The following is a 24,844-nucleotide window of genomic DNA, read 5'->3' as shown; positions in this document are numbered from 1 at the left end:
TGAAACAGGTGTTCTGTTTCTGCACTCATATCTTAACCCTTTCACTACCACTGGGACATATGTGTCCCACGATACATTCTCAGAGGATCCGTGGTAATTTACCGCATGTTATTGCTATGAATCGATGTTCCACTAGTAAAGAGAAGCCTGCTAATGCTTCACAGAATTGTTATAAACATTATCAAATAGACAGTAGTGGAAGTGAACGTAAACAATGAAATTGAGGAACAATGTGCTAGTAATAAAGCAGTGGTTGCATGTACTGTCATTTGGAAAAGGATGCCGAAATGTAAAATATTTGTAATCATAAGTACGACCCATTTGTTTTATATATATATATATATATATATATATATATATATATATATATATATATATATATATATATATATATATATATATATATAATATACGTATCATAATTGAAAATACAAGATGATCATTCATGTCACTACTACCGGTACATATAGGTCCCACGTAAAAATATCAGTGGGATACATAATGTCCCACCCTTCCCATGTCGAAAAACGAATCGGCGGAAAATGTTTTTTATATATATATTTATATGTTTGAAAACATCTTAAAGTAGCCATGATAATGTTTCTCACTACGAAAAAATGGTAGTGAAAGTGTTAAACGAACGGGATGAGAATGGAGTTCACATTTTTCATATGCTCTGAATTATTAATCCTACCTCATACATTTTTCCTCCTCACTATAAAACTTACTGCACTCTGCATATTGTTTGTAAGAACATTAATTTAACTTTATGGAAATTGTATTTAGGCCCTAAATGTCCTGTTACTCATTTAAACTGTTATATTTTTTTTTAAATTTTAAAATCTCACTCGACGACTCGTTTCATATTGCAGACTTATGATTACTTAAACAACATTTTTTAAAAGAATTTACAGTGTTTTGAGAATATACACCAATGGAAATAAAGAAAATTTTCAATTATTTTTCCTAACTCTTTCTGTCTAACATGTGGCCAGATAAAGTGCCCGGTCCCTTGTTTCAAAGAGAAACATGAATCTGGAATAGAGATTTTTTTCACATTAACATAAAAAGCAAAATTTAGTTCTTATAATCAGTGTTGTGTGATGTTTTTACAGTCTGAAAGTAGGGGGGAAAGGTGAATCTTGCCTCTCTGAAAATTTCAGGAGGGGCAACTGCCCCCCGGTTCCGGAGCCTCTGACTTTGACTATGTAAATGTAGCCACCAGTTTCATTCATTATTCCTTTTGTTAATAGTCAGAAGATGTAAATTATTTGATTTTTGGGTATTTAAAAATTAAAAACTGTAAGTTTCGATGAACAAATTTTGTTCTTACATCACGCGACCTGGTATCGAACTCACAACGCTGTGCTTGTGATATGAGTGTCCAAGTAGAGAACCATTACGGCCACTTATAGCGGAATTAAGAAGTGTGATGTAGTTAGAAACTCTTAGTCAAAATATAACTTAAGGAATTGTAAGTTAAATTCTGATTTTTCATTTCCTGGTCAATAAGAAATAAATATATGCCTATTTCCAGCACATCACCACAGGTTTATTAAGCTTAAGACGTGTTAATTGAATGCGCAGCTCTAGCAACTTCCGCAGTTTGTAAAGTGCTGCCATGTTTCAGGTGTGACGATTTCTGCTACTACGTGGTAGAACTCATGAATACTATTAACATTGTTTTCGATAAAGATAAGCAATTATTTTATTTCATGTATAATTACTTTAAATAACATTGTTCTTTCTGTTGTTTTCTTCCTTTTCTCGCTGCTTTTACCGACGAGACTATATAATGTCAGTTGACTCCGGCAGTAACAGCTGGTTTTACCGATCAGCTGCTCCGATGCTGAACGGCGGCAGTAGCAAAACCCGGCGCTAGTGTGGGCTTTGCGGATTTCTACTCTTGCGCCGATTAGTTGTTCGCCCAGCAGAAGCAAACGCGGTTCGGAAGGCTAGGATCGCGTGTTATAATGGTGAATGTGTGTTGCATACCAGTTTAGGAGATAAGATATCAAGTAAATTATTATGTGGGTGATTATCGTGTTTCGAGTGTGACAGTGGATACCCGTCCCTTATTTTTGCCCCGGATGTATCGTAATCGGAATGAATTCCCCGAAGTTAGGTGATAAAATACCAAGAGCCCATGGAAAGAGATCCAAACAACAATCACATCAACAACAACAGCAACAACAACAACAACAACAGCAATCGAGTTCAAGCGACATAGAACAAGCGCAGGTATGTAGAAATATTCGAATATACCATAGGAGCACGGAAATAGATAATAATGGTCGTTTTGCCATGATTCCGTTACATTAATTAATTTCGGTCGTAAACGCATGAGCAAACGAATTATTAAACTTGATTTATAGGAATTTAATGCATAATTAAAATGTTGACAGTAGCAGTCGTAACTATAGTAGTATCTGCCTGTGATCTAAAATTGAACCCAGGCACTTCAGTGCAGAGAGCCGAGCCGACGTGAGAAAAGGGTGAAAGCTTATAGTGTTTCGGTAAAAGATGTAGAATTACACTGGGAAAGGAATATTGGTTGGGATGAATCAATTCGAGTCATTTCTTTATGAAAAGTACTGATTAGGTATATTTTATGCTCTGAGAGTAGAATTTCCAAATAAGCATAAAATAGGTTGGCATAATGTTCAAACATGCTTTGTCTCTCATTAGTGATTATTCTAGTGATTCAGTATGTAGTAGATACAGACGTCAGAGGGCTAAAGGACCAAACATTTCATGAGTTTCTTTATTTTCTTTTGTCTCTTTGTTAGATGCAGTTGGTATAGCAATCTTTTTTTTTTTTTTTTAACTTAGGAACAATACGCAATATTACAAAACAGAGCAAACACAACTGATCACGAAAGTGAGCTTAGTGTGCAACTAATTATAAAAGGTAAATAAATAAAATGAAATAAAAGACCGTATGCTAACAGCTATGATACTACACTTGGAATGGAAATGAGATCTCACGATTAAATATGTGATAGATATGTTTAAAAAAAACACGATTGTAAATTAAATAATGTATTTACTCCATAACTTTTAATTTTCTTGTACACATAAGCATCAAACTCGGTAATAATTTCAGGAGGTGGCCCGGTGGGGGGAAATTCCACCTTGGAGATACGAAATCTTTCCCTAGTGCCGTATCTCCGTTCTTGTTGAATGTGGGTTACCAGTAGTATTTTCGCACTTCTTACTCCGTGTATCAAAAGACCTCCCAGGAGGAAGTCTGAAATCGGTGCTGGTCTGTGTTTTCCAACTCTATTGACTGAGGATGCACTTCACAGAACCCTCGCGATATCGCAGCAGATTTGTTGTATTTTTAATTAGACCTATTGGTAATATATATAGATTATCATAGTATAAGACCGTAATTTACTATTTGATATCTAAGTATCCGCGAGTAGAATTGAATGCAGTGGAGCAGAGGTACAGCTTGTTTCAAAAATGCTGGTTCGCATTATTAATGGCTTCATGGTGAAAAACAATGTCTCGTATAAAATCTAAGAGGGCTTTTTTAGATGAGACAATATTAATTCTTGGAAAGGTTCTATAATGCTGGTCTGCACACATACGTGAAGGTGAGTTAGTAGCCTTTCTTTATCAAAGCTCAATATTCAATTCATATGGTAATGCCAAACGGAGGATAGCGAGTGAATGCGAGTTAGTAGCCAGGTTGATTAATTCCTTTATTAGAAGTCAGTGGATGTGAACCACTGTTCTAGAACCCTGCCTCACATCTTAAATTCTAGTTTTGCTACACGCCACATAGGGCTGCGAGGCACATCAGTGTGTCCCGATACACCGGTCGGGAATCTCTGATCTGACTGACAGAATCGCTACGCCCCCGCTTGTTTGTTATGATTTTTAATATTCCAGTTACCGAATAATAATACTAGAACTTTTCTGCTAAGTATATAATACCTACTTCTGAGTAGGGTAGTTTTTTACTTCCGGTCAATGAAAGGGGATAACAAACTAAGGTGATCATGAAACAAATTGATTTCTAGATTCCAACGGATTTACAAGTTTCATGACCCATAGATACCGCAAACATTAAAAAAAAAAATGACCTGTCCGTTCTGATGTATAGTCTCGTCTAGAGGCCATACTGTTCAGCGTATGGAGACTAAGGGGCCATGGTGGCTCAGTGGTAGAGCGTTGACCTCTGGTGCATGGAGTTCTTAGTTCAATCCCAGCTCGTGGCAAGTGAGCTTTGTTGTGGACAAACGCCGTGTGCGTGGTTTTTCTCGAGGTGCTCTCGTTTTCTCCCACTTTCTTCATTCATTTTTCATCATTACCGTCTTTTTTACCCTAGCCGGCATAACCCTGGGACGTAGAACTTAAAGATTTTATTTCATTTAACGTTTTTAAATGATTCACCAGAGGGATTTTTCGAATTTTCCTTCTACCACTGAAAATAAGGGTAGTTAACTGAAGGGTGAAGGTGAAAAATGGCAATTTTCTCGAAAACAGCTTTAACAATTTAGTTTATACCAGGTATTTCATAAATCAATTTCTCAATAAAAACCTCATACTGTGATACAAGAAATTTCTCTGGAAAGAATCGAGAACAGGTAGTTTATTCTTGGCAGTAAGTTCTTTTTGGATGATTTTTCTCAAAAGTGGCATATATATAAAATTTTGTAAAATATGACTCATGGTATTTTATAAACAAATATGTCACTAACAATCTTTATATATGACGTAAGTTATTTCTTATGATGATAAATTAGTTTTCTTGGGGAAAGTTTTCCAGATACGCCTTATATTTTGGATCGTATTTTACAAGAAAATGTTTCATTTCAGATGCATTATCTGATGAAGGCAAAGTTAATTTGCCGAAACTGTAACGCTATTATTTATTAGTTGATATATGCTTTGGTCAGAATTTGTTAATTTATACAAGAAGATCCAAAGCTAAAATGAGTGGTATTCAAACATTATATAATTTAAGGAATAGGAGTGAGAGAGTTTAGTGCAGTGGCCCGTACTTTTCATTATATTTCTTTTATAGTCTCCGTTTTTGTTTTATTAGAATGAGAACGAAGGTGATGAGTACCCTTAACAAACCTGAGGTTCAACGCAGAAAAAGCAAAAACCTTCTATTAGACATTATTCTGTTTAACCCTCGCACCACCTATTTTTTGTAATGCGTACTGCCAATGGGACCACTTATGCCCACCTGTTAAGATTAAATATATATATCTCGCAAAAGAAACATATTAGAAACTCTCACAAAATCTACAGAGATTGAGTGAACAGTACAAAGGATAAAACTAACAGCTATTTATTATGCTGCCATTTAGGAGTCACACTTCTAAATGTCAGTCACACCACCTACCAACGGGAGGGGGGATATTTTGTGCCCACCAACTTAGAATAGCAAATTTATGAGACATACTAATTCGAATCTCTCAAAATGAACAGTACACGGGATGAGGAACCGCCAAATTCAGAAAACGCTGGACACAGTTATTTATTATACTCCCATATAAAAGTGACACTACTAAATATCAGTCACATCTCCTACCAACTGGGGTACTTTGTGCCCACCAACTTAAAATAGAAAATTTCGTGAGACACACTAACGTTCAGTTTGAACCACCGCAAGGTATTCGCTTTAGATAAACATGTTAAGCAATAACATATTTTCTAACAATTTTAAGGATGCGATTAGAAGAGTGATTACAAAAAATATTCTGCGGTGGGCACAAAGTATCCTCCTGTTGGTAGTCCGAGGGTTAAATTAAGCTTTTCTCAATTACTATAATCCATCACAGTCGGATGTTGTCTTTATCCTTCCGTCTGATTTTGCCCTACCTGCAGGCTTTTCTCTGATTGGTATTCCTAGACTAAACTAGTGTATCTACAATCTTCGTGTATATCTCATAGGATCGTCCGCCCGCAGGGTGGGGCAATTGTCTAGCCCTGGGGATAATTCTTCGAAGTACTTGGCAATACATATTAGATTTGCTTACTCATAAACAATTTCATACAATATTTATATGAAATACTATAGTATAACAGTGGTCAAAGTGTGACGGTATGCGGTAGTATGCCATACCGCCTCTTGTTTTTCCGTGATCAAGACATACCGTCACTGGAAAGTAGTATCTTGAATAGATCCATTTTTATACACAATAACTGACGAATAGCTTTGCCTCAAAAATATTTTATTTCTTATGTAGGAATAATTTCTAAGTTGACAACACCGACATCTTTATTATCTTTTCCTTCCCTTTTGTTTTTAAAATGAGGTGTCTTCAAAGAAGTTAATCTTGTTTATATTTAGAAGTGCCATATTGAATTGTTTCTTTCTTATGCATATGTCTGTCTTCTTGCCTTAGTGCATATAAATGCAGTGTTTTGAGCATGGGCAAAGTTAGGGGTTGTGTGCTGTGGAAGCGGATCTTCTGAGAGTTTGGAATACAAGGAAAGCTATCCAACTCTTCGACGGATATCGCATTGAAACTTGAACAAGTATAAGGATATACTCAAAGATGGAAATATGCTTAATCTTACGATTCGCAACATTGTTGAACCGGAAGTAGAATGATCGTTCCCCCATAGCCCCTGAAAGTTATGTACCCTGGTCATACATGCTAGAATGTGGTACATTGGAACCTGTTTTCTGACGAAGACAAATATTGCAAACTCAAGATGATGATACTCGGTGGTGATTGGGATCTCTAGTACGTCATTGATGCGAATCGATGTCAAATGGAACACGATACGATACACCGATAGTAAGTTCCAAACGAACACGTTTATCCGGTGGAGAAATGAAACACGCTGAAACCACAACGCAAAAATTATTATTATTATTATTATTATTATTATTAGTAGTAGTAGTAGTAGTAGTATAATTAGCATTATTAATATGAGCAGTATGATGAATAAAAATAATAATAATAATGAGAAGACGACAACAAATAGGCTATATTGTTGGGCCCGTTAAGTACTAAATAAAATTACTTCGGTCCGTCTTGAGTGTCCTCTAGCACTGCTATAAAGATTTTAAAATCCACAAACAACCAGCCTGGACTCGAAGTTGGGACCCTTGAGTCGCTGGCTTGACGCCTCAACCAACACGAACATGATGTCGGCAATAAGGCGAAGAAAACGACAAAGAAATAATAATAATAACAATAATCGTGTACCAGTGGTTGTTAACTTAATTTCTATCACTATCCCCATTTTATCACATCCTCTTGACAGTGACCCACTTATAATTTCTGGCTTGTAATAAGCTTGTGTTCGGATTTTTAATATACCTATTGCGGAGATCTCACTATATACACATCTATTTCTATAATAGTAGAATCCATTTCTTGTATATAGTGGATACGGTAACTTCCCTAAAAGCGAATGGATTAATTCCAAATTTGGTCAGTTCATTCATACTACAGATATCGAATCGTACCTCTTTCATTTAAATTGATTTTTAACCAACTCTGCACCGGTTGAAAATGTTTAATAGACCAATTTTTGTTGTTTTTGCCAGTATGTATACAAATAAAAATTGTCTGTCAGAACAAAATTAAAAATAATAATTATTTAAAAAATATTTTCCGAATTAGTTTCTAATTATATTTATCTCTTTCGCTTATCTCCGCGACTCCCAGGTTGAGAAACCCTGCCCAATACTATTTCTTCTTTTTGCAGATCTCGTGTTCGTGTGGGTTGAGGCGTCAAGCCAACGACTCAAAGATCCCGACTTCGAATCCCGGGTGGGGTATGGTTGTCTGTGGGTTCTAAATCCCTTATAGCAGTGTCAGAGGACACTCAAGACGGACCGAAGTCCTTCGTTACTGAACGGTTCCAACAATACATTTGTGGTCTTTATTTCATTATTATTATTTTTACTCATCATACTCCTCATATTAATAATACTAATCATACTATTACTACTACTACTACAAATAATAATAATAATAGTCGTACTAATAACAATAATAATAACCGTAGAAAGCAATTTTTGAATTGTGGTTTCAGCGTGTTTCATTTCTCTACCGGGTAAACGTGTTCTTTGGAACTTACTATCGGTGTATCGTATCGTGTTCCATTTGACATCGATTCGCATCAATGACGTACTAGAGATCACAATCACCACCGACTATCATCATCTTGAGTTTGCAATATTCGTCTTCGTGAGAAAACATGTTCCAGTGAATCACATTCTGACATGTATGACCAGAGTACATAACTTTCAGGGGCTATGGGGGAACGATAATTCTACTTCCAGTTCAACGATGTTGCGAATCGTAAGATTAAGCATATTTCTATCTTTCAATATGTTCTTCCACTTGTGCAAGTTTCAATGCGATACTCGTCGAGGAGTTGGATAGCTTTCCTTGTTAGTCGAGTGGGAGTCCGGCAGTTAGCCCACAGGAAATTGTTAATATAAAAACTTGGTTTTTGGGCATTTTCGTGTATAATTCTCTATAATACAACATAAGGAAGTTTTCAAAGAAAGAAAAAAAAAGAGTTGTTGACAGAGGATCAAAGTCACTCCATGTTCTTCCTCTCGTAACTACAGAGAAACTTTCCAATGGTTTCTAGCCATTTTGTACAACATATAACAGGTATGTTGAGTTAAAATCGAAATAAAACATACTGGGTCTTATGCAGAGTCGTTTTGACGCTTGATTCGTGCAATACTAAAGAGTTCGACTAACATATGTTTCCTGCAGTAGTCAGGCCTTTAGTATGACGCTAATCATACACTAAAACGACTCTGCGTAAGGTACACTGCCTCTGCTTTTTTTTACACCTCGAACACTGGTTTTAAACGAAGTATTACGTGTGTGCATTAAGGTGGTGTGTGTCTGTGTGTGTGTGTGTGTGTGTATGTGTATTTATATATTTAGAACTGCATTTGTGAGTCATTCTTTTTCACCATTTGAAAGGATTCCTGCGGGCGTCCTTGATGCCTCTCACTTTAGACATTTTGATCTAATTACTCACAATGTATTTATAATCATACACCACCTTATGCAGAGTTGTTTTCACGTATGGTTGGCGTTATACTAAAGTCCTGACTACGGCAGGAGAGATATAGTAGCCAAACTGTTTAGTATGGCACTAATCATACGTAAAAACGACTCTGCGTATGTCCCATAATAGCTAGATATACAGGGTGTTTCAAAACAACACCGACAACGTTTGGGAGCTGATTCCTGAGACCAAGATAAGACAAAAAGTGTAGACCAACTTGGGTGCACAAATGCTTCCTTTCGGAGTTATAGACTACCGAAAACATGAAAAAATAACTTTAAAGGCCCATAGCCAGTGTGCGAATTGAAAAATTTTCCCAGGGGGGGATGAATTTCACCCATATGCGCGCAAGCAGTCCTCCCCCCATATATATATATACACTAACAAGTACAAAACAGTTGAGATGTGAAATCTTTCATAAATTTTCACTCAAGTAATATTTAGGTTAGCTACGCAAAGTAGACCTACTTATCTTTATGTCCACTTAAAAATACTCCAGAGGGGGAAAAAGTTATCCCTACCAGGGATAAAATTTTTCTTCTCCAGGGTGGGAAAGATTTTTGTCAGGGGGGGAAATCCCTGGCATCCCCCCCGCCAATTCGCACCCTGCCCATAGCTACCAAACTACAGGACCTTCTGTAGTCGGGTCAAGACTTCACTTAGGAACTAGTATGTGCCCTATCCAAATATTCAAGTTTCAGGATCATGCGGTACTTCCGCAACAATTTTTATGAACGTAGTTGGTGAGAACTTCAAACTATATGCCCGTAGCCAAACTCCCTCTATAAAAGGTGTTGTGTAAGTACCTTAGTGTTCTGTAATATGTATTTTTGGTTAGTGTACATACTAGTTCCTAAGTGGTCTTGACCCGACTACGGTAGGTCCCATAGTTTTGGTGCTATGGGCCTTTAAAGGTCATTTTTTTTATTAAAGTTTTCGGCGGCCTATTGCTCTGAAAGGAAGCATTTGTGCACCCAGGTTGGTTTATACTTTTTGTCTTATCTTGAAGTCAGGAATCGCCTGCCAAACGTTGTCGGTGTTGTTTTGAAACACCCTATATAAGGAAAATCGTGTAAATGCATTATTAAACATTCAGAATGACCATAGTTATTTGAAATTTAAACTTTGGTGCAAAGTAAATCCATAGGTGAGGGTACTTTGCACCACATACAAAAAGTATATTCAACATACGAACATGATGTTTATGTGCAATGTTTTCCCTTCTGTATTTATACATTTCACTTCCTACAAAAGACTGCATGCAGTCTACAAATATTGATATTAGAATGATAGTACTGGTATCACCTACTTAGCACGAGTTACCGTTATTTGTAAAGAAAATTATGTAGTTTCTGGTAGAGATGCAAAAAAGCCGGCTTTTTTGAATCGATGGTTTTTTTTCACATAAAAAGCCGGCTTTTTTGGGAAAAAAACGAGAATTTTGGAAATTTTGGCTTTTTTCAACTTCATGATTTTTCTATCTAAATAGCTTTCTTATAGTATATTCTATAGTTAGATAAGAATTCCATGACCTGAATGTGATATTTCGCTCTGAAATTCACCATCAAGATGGATGGAGCACATGTTTTACGAATTAAAGCTAACATGAAGAATGTAGTATTTGAGGGTAATTTTAGAGGCTATTTAACTTTATTTTAACTTTTGAGTTATCGACATCTTTTTTCTTCTCTAGTTTGTCATCCGTGTTTCATTTCTAAGAGCTTTTAGTACTCTAGCTTCTAGCGCAAAAGTTAAACTTGCCCGTTTTTCTATTTATCCGTCAAAGCGTACGTTTTTCAATATATCCGTCAAACCGTACTTCCACATTTCTGTTATACTGTAGCTGTGAAGTGATTTAGCAATAATTTTCCGGACACAACCTTGAATACCAATTTATACAAATAATCAGTAGCGGATTTAGAAAAGTACTTTAGGAGGGTTTTTTCTGATTGTTTCGTTTCCTAAAAAGTCCTAATTTTATTTGGGAAGTGCTTGAAGTTTGAGTACAGGCATAACTAATATTTCGTTTCGTTTATATGCTTAGCAATAATCTTCCGGATACAACTTTAAAAATAATTTTATACTGAGAATCAGTGGCGGATTTAGAAAAGTATTTTGGGAAGGGTTTCTTACTAATGTTTAGTTTTTTTAAACATTCGTAATTTTTATTTGACGGGAGCTTAAAGTTTATGAGTAAAGGCATAAGTAATAGATATTTCGTTTGTTGCAGACATTCCGTAACTTTGGGGAACGGGCTTCAGTCCGAAAGACCGCCCCCCTAACCTTCGCAAAACCGTCACTGCTGGTAATTAGTAATAATAACGATTTAAAAACAATAAAAAAGGAAGTCGCCCAACTCACAGTACACGCACTATTTCTACATTCACAGATGGAATGAAGAAAAGCTTTGTCAGAATGGTCGAATGCTGGTTGAATCCCGGACTTCCCGATAGAAGCGCAAAAGCTAATCACTCAGTCATGTTTGTTGTGCAGTTGTATTTAGCTTAACTTAAATATATTCCGTAGTCTTTTTTTTTGGGGGGGGGGAGTGTTCCGTAATGATATGTTGAATCCCTCTTGTTAAAAATTCAGAAAACTTGAGGATTGGGTAAACTGTGATGGTGGTTCTATAAAACTTAAGTGTAGAATTTCAAGAATATACAGAACCAAAAGCTCTAGATGTGCAGCCTTTAAGTGTATCATATAAATCTAAGTATTTCTCTTATGTTTTATTTTAATTTTATTTTGTTTCGAAAAGAGGGTATGGAATATTTTGAAGTAAAAATACTACATACTATTTTGCTAGTTATTTGTGTATTCTTTAAAAAGAAGTGTTTACTTTTAGGGTTGGCTGATTTACACCAACTTTTTTTTTTTTTAATAACTGGTTTAAACCACAAAAATGAAAAGAATGAAAAATGCGAATCGTGTGAACTTCATGGTAACGTTTCCAGATATCAAACCACCTGCAATAGTTTTATTTCCCTTTCACCTTTTAATCAAGGTGTCCTATGTTCAATTCTCGGTCGAACCACAATCCTTCTTTCATGCGTAACCCAAGTAGCGGTTCGGATGTCAGTTTAAGCGAAAGTCTTCTCCTTGATAACCTCGGCATTTCGTAAGGATGTTAAGCCTAAATATACGAAACAAACCAAATTGTATATTTCTACATGCCTAAATGCGTGTTGTTTTATAAAGAAGCCAAGATTGCTTAAATATATTGATAGAAATTGGCAAAATTTATCGATTGCCTACGTAGCTTCCAACATTAGCTTGGATTGGACTTTCAATGATATCTACGTACCGGTACTAAATTTGTAATTTAATACCTCAGTTTTAGCGTACTGATTATGGTACGTTGACCTTTAAATTTTACATGCAAAGCAATAACAGGATTTTCCCGTTATTGTCTTACATTTCAAGTAATGACGGGATTTTCCCAATGGCTAGGGCGGGAGATTCTCAACTTAAGCTTATGGGAGTTCTTCCAGCATAACCCCGCTGTTGCATAATAACATCAAGGCGAAACAAACTTAGGCTATTTCTGTGAATATGTAATATAAATACATAAAGCAAAAAATCTAAGTCAAAAAAGCCTGGTTTAAACATCCCCCAAAAAACGGATTTTTGGCATTTTCAAAAACAACCACGGTTCTTGCCAACTCTGCTTACTTTTGTATATAGGAGGTTAAAAAATTCTTATTATATACATTGGTTAATCCTGTGGAATTCATAATGTAAATATGTTGAAGAAAAATTGTTTGAAATATTTTTTCGAAATTCATAGTTCATTTTCGATGTTTTATATTATTATTAGCATCAACCACTAATTAAATGATTTTTTGTGTTATAGAGAAGCGATACAAAGTCTGTTTTATCAATTTAAAGCAGTATTTTGAAAAAAGCCCAAAATTTCCGAAGCAAAAAAGCAAAGCAGAAAAAACCGAGTTTTTTTCCAAAAAAGCCGTTTTTTTTCCGAGCCCTTGCATCTCTAGTTTCTGGTACCGGCACAGGAACTACATTCAAATAGTTTAGCACATGTCCCACAAAAATAACACCTCAGGAACAAGAAAATTCCCTGTAAACTGCTTTGCCTTGGTTGCTCTTTATGTCCAAAAATATCAGTGGAGGATTTATAGGGTAATAAATGGAGGTTTTCTAGGGTTTGGAGCTTTCAGGCTGAAACCTACCTAAATTGCAGGATTTTTTAAAAAAAATCTAATGTTAGTCATTCCTGTGCATATAAGCTTCAAGCCTCCCCCAAAAGTAATTTATTTTCCAACAAGAAATTCACTGTGGCATCTACCTAAATAGGAAATGTACCTAAAACTAGGAGGCAGGAGGTACCGGTAGGAATAATTTCATATACAAGGAGTTACTTTGGACCAGTGCAAACTAACCTTGGTTAGAGGTTGAGACCGCTTTCTCCCAGATTTATTTTTTGTGTGACGTTAATTTTTTTTACATTTCAGTTTCAGCTATTGCTCCAGATTCCCACTGTATTCAACGAAACTGAATTACCTTGACGAAAATTGTTGTAAGTGATACCTTTCAAATTTTGTCGGCCTTTACAGTGACTGCTTTCTACACCTCTACAACGACAAACCCTCCGGGTAATTAGAACTGTCAACCGCCAACATTATAACCAAACCCAAAATACACTTAGATGTTCAATCTTACGGCGACAGTTGAAACTTTCTCTTTACAGTTCATGATTTTACCGTCAGAGGACTGTGAAATTATTTTCATATTTTGTGCAGAGTACGGTATTTTAAATATTAAGAGTATTTGGTGTATTGTGTGCATGATTCCTAGACTTTGTAAAATGCCGCCGAAACGTTCTTGAATGTATTGAGATCAATTTTCTGCCTAATATTGATTGTTATATTTTGATAGCCGATTTGAGCGCTAATGCTGCCAACCTTTCTTGACTCACGACACACATTTCTGGACGTCCTTACGTTAGAATTGAGGATTGTTGCTAGGGTTCACTGCTGTAATTTGTTTTGAAATCGATTTTAAGTTAAAATAAAACCTTCGTGGTAAAAGTAAAATGTGTCACTTAAAGTCCACATACATATAATCCTTCTGGATAACGTAAGATTTATTTTCCGCGAGGCAGCGCTTGAGGAAGTCTGCTGTAGGAAGCAGACCATGTGAGACACTTACTGGCAAGATGCAATTCTTTACAAGAAATACTTATGACTAAGGAACTTACCTATAGAATATACATCTAACTAAGAGAATAACATAGAAGTAACGTAAACATTAAGTGTCAATATTATGAAATTTTCCGTCAGTTGCACTACACACAGTATATACTCTCCAACACCTTGCATGAAAGCATTCAATATTTTTAAGTCAAGGGATTTAAATAGTATTCACTTCCTGCATTTTTGGTGCGCTAATCCCCAGTGCTACTAACCTTCCTGCTCTTATGAAAGGTATCACATTTTCCCCGTGTTACGAGATACAGTCGTTGTCAAAAGTCTGAGTACACTATGGGATTTTTCAGAATTTTCCAAATAGAAGACACTTTGTGCATACAAAGCAATGTTTCTTGAACTCGACTTTGAAAATAAACAACGTTGTTCGTATAAAGATCCGAAAATCCATAGTTTTGTTGACATCGAGACAAATTGATTGATAAAAGCTGCTTGACCATAAACAGATAACTAATGAACAGACACCTAACGTCACTCCTTATCTGATTGTGCATCGTTTTATTATATAATAAGTAAATTATCAATAGTGCATAAAGTTTTTTATTAACATAAAACAAAATAAACAATTAAAATAATATTTTTCAGTGCAAATATTTGGTACGCGGAAGGTGAAAAAATAGTCAAAGCATCCAAAAGTAAAAATAACCTAAAACCAAGGTTGTGTAAACTAAAAAATAAACTTTCCCACAACAAGCTATAACATAACACATAGCTAACCTCAATATGTTCATCTATAATCTAATCTACTGTTCGCAAAAAAAAAAAAAAAAAAACTGGTAACTAACGTATAAACTCCCCCCCAACAAAATAGCAGCACATTTATTGAAAAAATAATTTTTTGGATTTTTCTGCGTAATACGTCACAAAATTAAAAAAAATATATAAAAAGCACAGGCAAGACACATGGAACATAACAATTCACATCAACAAAACATACACTTTAAATCAAATCACCAATAACTACGATAAAGTTTAAAACGTTTACCTTATAAGTACCCTCTCTTTTCCTTTAGTATCCCTCCTCCACTTTGGGGAAGAGCTTCAGTAAAACTCGGCCATCTGGCATGCATAAAAAAAGTCATTCATCATTATAAATATGTCTCCTGTAACAAGCGACCCACTGTATATTTCAGTTTTAAAAATTTATTTTCATATTCTTGTAAATTCAGTTATAATAAATTGTAGTTTAAATGGGGCTTCATATTTTCATTTCAAGCCCAGAAATTTAGCAACACCAAAAAATTTAGGTTGCCTTCAATTGCACTTTAAAAAATTCAGTTTTATTTACAATGTTATGCAGTTGCATTTTTTAAATATATATTGTAGTTTCAACGAATCCTAGTAGTGTGCGTTTGAACCCTTGTCAGCAGTTGTCTCTTCACTTTAACAGTTGTGCATGCGGTATTCAGTTGTGTAATGTGAGGAATATAAGATGCAAATCTGCGACATGCGATTTTACTGTTTTCATTCCCGTGAACCAGTCGAATATTGTGAAGAACATGCAAATACTATAAAGTTTGGAACAGAAAATGTTAACTAAGAGTCGAAGCACATGTTCAAGTGGTTGTTTTGAGAGAAAAGGAGTCATTTTCTGAAAAAAAAATCGTACAGGAATCTGGCAAACAGTGCGTCGGGCTCTTGAAAGATAGTCACAAACTGATGTAAATATTCACGATGATCTTGAAGTTTCGCTGGTGTCTACTATTAATCCAATGTTCTCGGCATTGCTGCCAGAGTGAGTGTTGCTGTGCTGAGCTTTCGTTACCATACAGCGGTAACATCTTCAAAGCTATTGCTCTGAAGAGCTCTGAAGCTGTTACCGCTGTATGGTAATGAAAGCTCAGCACAGCAACATTCACTCTGGCAGCAATCCCGAGAACATTGGATTAATGGTGTAAATATTACATGGAAATGCACTCATCGTCCAAAAATAATTTGTTTGAAGGACAATTCGCTGAAATAACACGCAAATGGAATAAACGTTAACCGCTTCGCAAGTTCCAATAGAACTATGGGAGAGTCTTTTCCAGTCGATGTCAAATAAAACGGTGGTCAGCACTTTCGATCTTTGAATTTGGTGGTAGGATTGCGGTAAAGAAACCATTCCTTCAAGCAGAAAACATTGCGAAAATATAAAATCAAATAGAGTTGATTTTAAGATTAACGTCGCTTTCAGCAGTGAGGCTATATGAGACGGAACCTACTGATCAACGTGGAATCCCGAACCATGACCCGGGAATCTAACCTGGGTCTCCCAAGCCAAAGGCGCGTACGCTAACCGCTTAGCCATGAAGGAGCTCAAGATAAAATGAAGACTGGAACACTGGAAGAGGATCTTCTGGACTGACGAATCTGAATTCTAACTTTTCGCCTTCCAACGCTAGAAGTTTGAGAGTCGTCGTTCCGAAGGGCTCTTTCTTCCCGACCGTGTGATATCTACAGAAAGCCAGAGAGGAACTAGTGTCACTGTTCTAGAATGCTTTACAGAGTATCAAGTTAATAATTTTGTTTAGATTAATGGAATAATCATAAAAACGTGTTTCACAACGTTTAAATGACGCATGTAATTCGATCAGGAACGCGAATTTGGAACAGCAACTTTGTACCAGGGGCGGATCCAGGGGGGTGCGATCGGGGCGATCGCTCCCCCAGAAGATGAAACTTTCTTATTTTATATATATATATAAATAAAACCCATCCCAAAGTTTAGAGCCCATAAAAGTTGCAGTATGACAACCCACCGCCCCTTCCCCCAGAAGTCGGTCCTGGATCCGCCCCTGCTTTGTACTGCAACATGTTTACCATTCCAAACATTCTTCATTTGAAAAAATAAATGCTGCAGAAGGTCCTCCACAATCTTGATGTTAGATGAGACATGCGGCTATAATTTAACGTGTGATCCCGCTCTCGTGAATTTTGGTGGCATCTGTATGAAAGAATAGTAGTTTCATATAGATAACTGAAACATTCATGGAACTTAGTCCAATTTCTCTCTTTACCGTTTTGATTTCTGAGACCATAGTTACATAGAGCTGTGTTGAAGGGAATTGAAAAATGTAATTCTGCAGAGGACATTTGTTGTCTGGTGTTACCCATGAGACGAGGGTAGACAGGGATATACCGTTATTAGATTTTTATTCCATGTCCCGCCAGAGACATCATGCATCATGCTTCTCAAAAATTGTATTTAAAAGTTTTAAAAAATCTTAAAAATTGTAGGAAGCACGTATGTGTTGTTTCTTCAGCTATAGAGTATAGTTTCATATGTAATTGTAATAAAAAGTCATCTTTAATATTTCAACCATTCATTATAAGCTTCAGTTTTAAAAAGTAGAGTTTGTTAAGTATCGATAGGCGTACTAAATTTAGGGAATAATTTTCGTCTATTAGGATTCAATTAAGAAGACTTTTCATGCTAATAGACAGAATTAAGGAACAGAAGTTGTTGAAGAAAATGTTGCTGGGATTTTCAATAATCGAGTCCTAAGATATATTAGTTTATGCTAACGTCAGCCAAGTTGCTAATTGGCACGCGGTGCTCAACAAAAATGGCCTTTACTGACAAACGGACTGGAGTTATTACTTTTTTCTATTAAGTTTTGTACTGGGAATGTTTTTGGCAATAAGTATATATAAAAATAAAAATGGCCAAGGGACCATTTTTTTTTATTGGATCACATCATACGGAGTGACCCATATGGAAGGTAGTGACAAAAATACTAGCCCTTGGACTTCATCCTCTATCAGTCTTCCTCCAACTTGCGGACTGGAACGCATATTATGCGTTAAGATCATGGTGGTTCTGTAAAAATTGCCGAGGATAAATGATCCCAAGACAGAATTTGCGTCACTGACGTCATATCACAAAGTCGGTATGTGATATCGAACATCTCAAACTAAAACCCAAACCGATATGGAACGAAGGCTCTGAAAATGCAGCAGCATACTTCTCAACAGCAAGGCTGTATGAGACGTGGACCTACAGCTTAAGTGGAATCCGAACCACATGTCTTCCTCCCAAAAATCGAATCCGAGTTTCCTGTCCCAAAGGCGCGTATGCTGAGCGTATAGCCACGAGATCCCTCCACGAGAGTCATGAGTTTCCATTAAGAAATAGAATTGAAGCAATTAGCCTCATGTTACTAAATGCCAACGTTTGTGATCTGATTTTGTTATGTAGTGGTTAGTATGCTTTTTATATGTACGGTGTATAGTAATTCAGGTGCGTCTGCAAGAATGTCTTACGTTGATAAGGTAGTGAATTCAGCACCTCGTCTGCTCCTATAAACTTTCCCCGTTTTGTAAATAAATGAGTTAGAGAATCATGTCCTCCACAAATGAGAAGAGGCAGCGGATCTCTCTGGCCCACGTTTAAGTTTGAAATGTTGCAATTGAAGTGTACATTGCGCATGTAATTTACTGTAAGTGTGAGGATAATAAACAGTTCAATGAAAATTCAAGAAACATTTTTTTTATAAAGGAAATATGCGTTGTTTCTTGCCTTCGTGCTGTGTAAGATGCGCACTACAATTTATAGTGAATATGAATCACAAGAAACCGGAAATCGAAGGCGATATCGTTCGCCAAAGCCAGGAATTTTAACTGTTTAGTTATGAGCGAGATTGTTTAAAGAGTTGTGTTATTTGAATGTTATTGGTATTATTATAACTATATATAAATGAAACATACACAGAGAAAAATCCATTCTTCGGACAGCGGTATATTGCACAAATATACGGTATCCTCTTGCTTACTATAGAAATCACTACGGAGCATACGTTATCCGTATGCTACATAGGCACTGCCCTTAGATGTTACATCATGCCGTTGTAGGATGTCTGACATCTAACAGTTTTCCGTATATCACATGCATATACTTATGTTGCCTTTGTCAGCTATATGTTATATACGTCCATTTGTATGTGAGATCCTGACCGCCTACATTGTTTCATACGGAAAGTACGTATAGATGGAACACTTATACAGAAAGTATTATAAAACATGCGTTTTCAGTTATACGCTTCTGTACGTTGTCCAAAAACTACAGGAATTACGTATGTAACCTATGTTTTTAAGTATGCCACCTACAATTTTTTTCTCAGTGTATTTAATGCTGTATTCTGCATTTTATTTCCTTTTGTACTATAGTGTTTGCTCCGGGACTTCTATGTGTTTTCCTATGCTGCCTTCTTCAATTGACGTAGTTAATGTCACAGACTTGTATGTAACAAGTGATAATAGTTTCAAAATAATGATAACTGAAAAAATTATCGTCTGGTTAAGGAGAAAGAAAAAAGAAACAGAACAGAAAAAGCAGTTGCCAGGGAAAAAAAAACAAATGCGATAACAAATTATTAGTGGATGTTTTTGTCTTTATTTGTTGTTTAGGTTATGACATAAGAAACTCAAAAGTTCATGGCTGCCGAAACAAGTGCTAAGCCAATCTATTCACGATTAGTATCATTTGCATCTCTCTGGGTCATCTCAGAGGTTTCTTTCGTACAAGTTTCCCAACTGGAAGTGTATAGACGTATTTACGCGCGTATTTTCCGCACCTGCATCATCATGTCCTAGGAGTGTCGATCTGCTTAACTTGATGGCGTTTAGGTGTCTCATTTAGCCTGCAAAACATGAAGGACGAACGTTATGCAAGAATTTATTTCTGTTTTTCGATTAGTGAAGCTCCTTCCGTAGTATTTAACTTCATTCACCCGTTTTTCTGTTCTTGAGTCTAAATATTTTCTTTACTTTTGTTTTCGAGAAATCTGTATCTGTTCTGCTCTGCCATACGATAGAAACAACTTTCAAACCCACAAAATAGGCTTACAATGGATAGAATTTCACTTTTATGAATTTTTACTAGTAGCTGCTTTGATGGTAGTTGCGACGATAAAAACTCTTTACATTCATCGGAATTAATGTAATTTTTACCCCTTAGCTAATTGTCAATTTAGTCCTATAACTCGTTTCATAAGGGTCAGAATGACCCTATTATTTCTATGTGATTTATGCAAGTTTAACGTACTGTATTAATATTTTTTTAAAACCAATATTTACAATGCAAAATCATTAATAACGTTACAATGCAACGATGAAAAGCTTATTTTTATTTCTCTAAACTTTTCGGTGTAATCCTTTGATGTGAAGAAAAGAAAAAAGGAAAAGAAGAAGATTTTTCGCCAACAATGAATAGTACACAAGAACTCCATACTATATTGTTATGTGTACCTCGAACTTGAGCATTTTCTGTGCTTTTTGGTGGCATCTTTTACTTTTCTAATCTGTATATATTCACCTCTAAGGTGCACACAAGTAATAGAAAAAACTGACTCGAGTAAAGCATATCTCTTACAGTGCATTAAGTAGAAAGTTCATTAAATAAGAAAGAAATTGCTTGCACAAAATATTAATAAATAGATCAAGATATTTAGAATATTTAATGTATAGTAAATATTATACATTATACACGATTAATGTAAAACAATGATTGAAATTAAAAGATAATTTGAAAAAAAAAATAAAACATAATTGAACAAAAAATAAAGCACCATGTGGGTTGCTCTAATCATAAGCAATCGCCGAACTACTCCAATCTTGACCAAACTTAGTACTTATATAGACCTCGGTCTGTTTAATTTGCATTGACAACCATTTACCGAACCAAGATGTAGAACATCCACAATATACAGAGAAAATCTAAATAACGGGAAGTGTCATAGTACGAGATTGAAGTCTATTTTGAATTCCTTGGGAAGATTATTCACCAAATTGATGTCAAAGTAACAAATGGACTTTGACCTCTTCCCACATGGATTAATCTTAAGCATACTTCTCACTTTGTGTCAAGGTATTTAATGCATTCAGAAATATTTCACATTTATTTGACTTTTTACAACATACAGAAATACTAAGTTTCGTGAGGGAAGAGCTGACAAATACTGTGGTATGGAAACTAACCGAATTTTAGTCCTTGCCCCACAAATTAGGATTAATTTCATTTTTCTGTTAGTTTGTTACAACTACCCATAAGAATGTAAATGTGTTCATTATATAGCCGTTGTCTTTTAATTTTTCAATGGGTGCTCACGCGTCGGTACTTACAAGATGATAAAATAGAACGTTTTGTTTGCTATTTTTTAAACAGATCTAATGAAGCCAGTAATTCCCAGACTGGGAGAGGGGGGAAGGGGACTCACTGGTGGAGCATGAAAGACCATGAAAAAATGACGAGTTACTGAAATAAAATGAACTATTGACTTACTTTCATTTTTTCAAATGCATCATATTTTTAAAATGTTTTTGTTTACCATGGGTACCTTTGTGTTGGTCAAAACTAAAACACTGAGATTTTGTTGTTCCATTTCAAATGAGTTCAGCAATATTGACCAAAACAAAACATAAATAAACATACAAAATATGATTGAAAGGTACGGTGAATGTAATTGCAGTGTTATCTATCGATGTTTTATCCATTTCAGCTAAAGCCTGTTTCAGGCAACCTGATAGTAAACTCCTCTACCTCCCACTACTTACAACTGCAAAAGGGGAAAGCAAGTTGTTAACCTTCACAGTGAGGGTAGCTTTTCTAATAAACAGAATCGTGTAAACTCTAAATTCGTACGTCAATTCGCTCGCACCTGATGTTCAGAAAGCACTGCTGTTCCTTTTGGCTATCAACCCCGAATGGAAGGCGGAACACCAACATTCACCTGTACTTGAGCGTGGTGGGGGGAAAACTTCTTTTTCCTATCAAGTTATGTGAAACAGATTATAGTAAGCTCGGTGTCCTAAACATTTGGTACTGTCAGTGTCGAGTTTGAACGAGTTGTGACATGTTAGTTGGTTTCCAGAAGCAGAAAAGTGAGGACGTGTTAAGAATGTCTCTAAAGTGCCAAAAAAGCTCAAGAAATGTCAAAATTAGTGTATGGCAATGAAGCGGTGGCATGGAAGACTGTTTACAAGTGGTACGAGCGATTCAAAAGCGGCAAGAAGTCGGTTGAAAACGAGCAATAATCGAGACGTCCTTCGACGTCAAAAACAGATCAAAACTTGCAGAAAGTAACATAAATCACTTGTTCAAACAGGCGAATGACTATTCGAGAGCTTTCCGAAGAACTAAATCTCCTATGGGTCCGTGATAAGCATTTAATCTGCTGATTAAGTGAGCAAAAGGCTTCCTTTTTTACCACGAAAGCGCGCCGGTGTCACACCTTGCTTTTGATCCGCGAGGTTTTGCCCTCCCCCCCAAAAAAAGGAATCTGTCTCCCCACATTCGCTGTGCTCTCCAGATAAAACATCGTGTAACTTCTGGCTCTTTCCAAACATTAAAACTTTGCCTAAAAGAAAACGTTTGGACACCATTCTTCACATTGAGAAGGCCACAACAGAGCATTTGAACGCCCTTTCAATACAAGCCTTCCAGAAATGCTTCCAGTCATGGAGTCAACGTTGAGATAAGTTCATTGCTAGCCAAGGACGGTATGTTGAAGGAGATTAAATAGAAGATTAAATCAAATTCCATGTAAGCTTATTACTTTGTTTCTAATAAAATTACTCACCCTATTTTTTGACCATATCTCATATTAGTATGACTACAGTCATACATCTAAAACATTTGAGAATAACTTGAGTGAAAACTGAAAATGAACCAACTACTGTATCTTGTGATTTATATAGACTCAATTACTGTAAACACTTTTTACATATTTGAAAAACACTAAATAACGGTACCGTATCACCCTGTTATTTATAGAAATGATTCTTCAAGATTACAATAATTTAAAATTTTTACTACTATAGCGCACAGAACTATGGAAAAGAGTTTGATTTGATTTTAACATCCCGTTCAACAGCGAGGCTATATGAGAACTATGGAAAAGAATTTGTTTGATTGATTGTTATTTAAGTTTGTTGACAGTTTTAAAATTCATCATGAAATAAGACAGATCATATTCATTGCTAAAGGCCACATTAGATGGCGTAATTTCTTTCATGGTATGAAAGTATAATTTCGAAATTAATTCTAACACAAGAATTCAGTGGGTGCGTGATACTCAGAGTACCCATATAGTCAGCGTGTATGATAACGTTACATATACAGGGTCTTTCAAACCAACATCGACAACGCTTGGGAGGTGATTCCTGACACCAAGATAAGACAAAGAGTATAGACCAACCAGGGTGCACAGATGTTTCCTTCGGGAGTGACAGGCTGCCGAGAACTTGAAAAAATGAACTTCGTGGGTTCATAGCTCCAAAACTATGGGACCTACCGTACTCGGATCAAGACTTCACTTAGGAACTAATATGTGCCCTATCCAAAAATACTTGTTTCAGAATCCTAGGCACTCATGCGACAATTTTTATAGAGGAAGTTTGGCTACAGGCATATAATTTGAAGTACTCACCAACTACCTTTATAGAAACTGTTGCGGACGTGCCGCAGGATTCTGAAACATTGGATTTGGATAAGGCACATACTAGTTCCTAAATAAATTCTTGACCCGACTACGGTAGGCCGCATAGTATTGTAGCTATGGACCTTTAGAATTCATTTTTTTTTTAGTTTTCGGCAGCCTATCACTCCAAAAGGAAACATTTGTGCACCCAGGTTGATCTATACTCTTTGTCTTATCTTGGTGTCAGGTATCACCTCACAAACATTATCGGTGGTGTTTTGAAATACCCTGTATATAAAAAAACACTAAGAGAGCGGGAAGCGTTCGTTTTTTTTTAAAATTGATTCAGCGTCTCAAGAAAACATACAAACACCACCTGCAACAATCTGCGAAGATCGAGGGATTTTGAAATTTACTAGTTTTTCCAGTTTCAATAATCATTTCCATAGAATAGAAACGGTAAGAGGTATCAAAAAGCGGTTTTTTGACAGTTAAGCGTCTCAAGGATGAAATTTCTCTGGCTGTACTATTGTCTGTATGTCAAATTGGAAGTGGTGAGAGTTTACCATTTCCGTTTACAACACTGAATACATAATGAATAGAACGGAAGTACATACCGAGAAGCAGTTTTTTAATTTGGATTTAGTACCGTATCAATATCTTTCAGCTATATTTTTATTACTCTGTTAGAACTAAAGTGATACACATCCGGTTTCAATATTGATATTTATTAAAAAAAAGCAATAGGAGATAGCGAATAATGGCTTATTGATATAGATTCAGCTTCCGGGGAACAGGTTCTATCTTTGATCTTATTAATCTATTGCATCCAGTACTTGTAGATACACTACTTCAAGTTCGAGTATTGAATTCACATAGTTTGAAAGTCTACCTTAGTTTCACGCTGTGAAACGAAACCTACTTGTTTCAAATACATAAATGCCAGTTAACTTTTGACAGGTGGCATCGCAGGTTCCACCCGCCCCCTCCCTGTTTATTAAATACACATTATTTTTGAACACGTGAAAGGCTAGTTCAAATGCACCAACTACTGATGATTTCAGAATTACTCCGATGGGTTTTTCCATACCCAGGGATGAAGGTAGTACTGCGATTATACTCGTAGCCCACGTGGAGTACGATCCGAGATATACCTCTGGGAACCAAATTGTATGATATACTGGTACTAATCTATCTATT

At 36.0% G+C, this 24,844-nt stretch overlaps 1 protein-coding gene across 2 annotated transcripts in view; it reads left to right on the top strand.

Annotated features, from left to right (window-relative positions):
- The first annotated feature begins 1,835 nt into the window (after positions 1 to 1,835).
- The window catches only part of ssp6 (PDZ domain-containing short spindle 6), a 622,397-nt gene continuing 599,388 nt past the window's right edge, over positions 1,836 to 24,844 (top strand). For both annotated transcript variants that reach the window (XM_081743712.1, XM_081743711.1), the window contains exon 1: positions 1,836 to 2,241. In XM_081743712.1, coding sequence (XP_081599838.1) covers positions 2,107 to 2,241 — 135 coding nt within the window. In that variant the 5' untranslated portion in view covers positions 1,836 to 2,106. The remainder of the gene's footprint in view (positions 2,242 to 24,844) is intronic.

The sequence above is a fragment of the Thermobia domestica genome, chromosome 17 (genome assembly GCF_964235325.1).
Source record: "Thermobia domestica chromosome 17, izTheDome1.hap1.1, whole genome shotgun sequence".
Classification (NCBI taxonomy): Eukaryota; Metazoa; Arthropoda; class Insecta; order Zygentoma; family Lepismatidae; genus Thermobia; species Thermobia domestica.
Note: the sequence above shows the minus strand (reverse complement) of the source record. Positions and strands in the feature narration are given on the sequence as shown.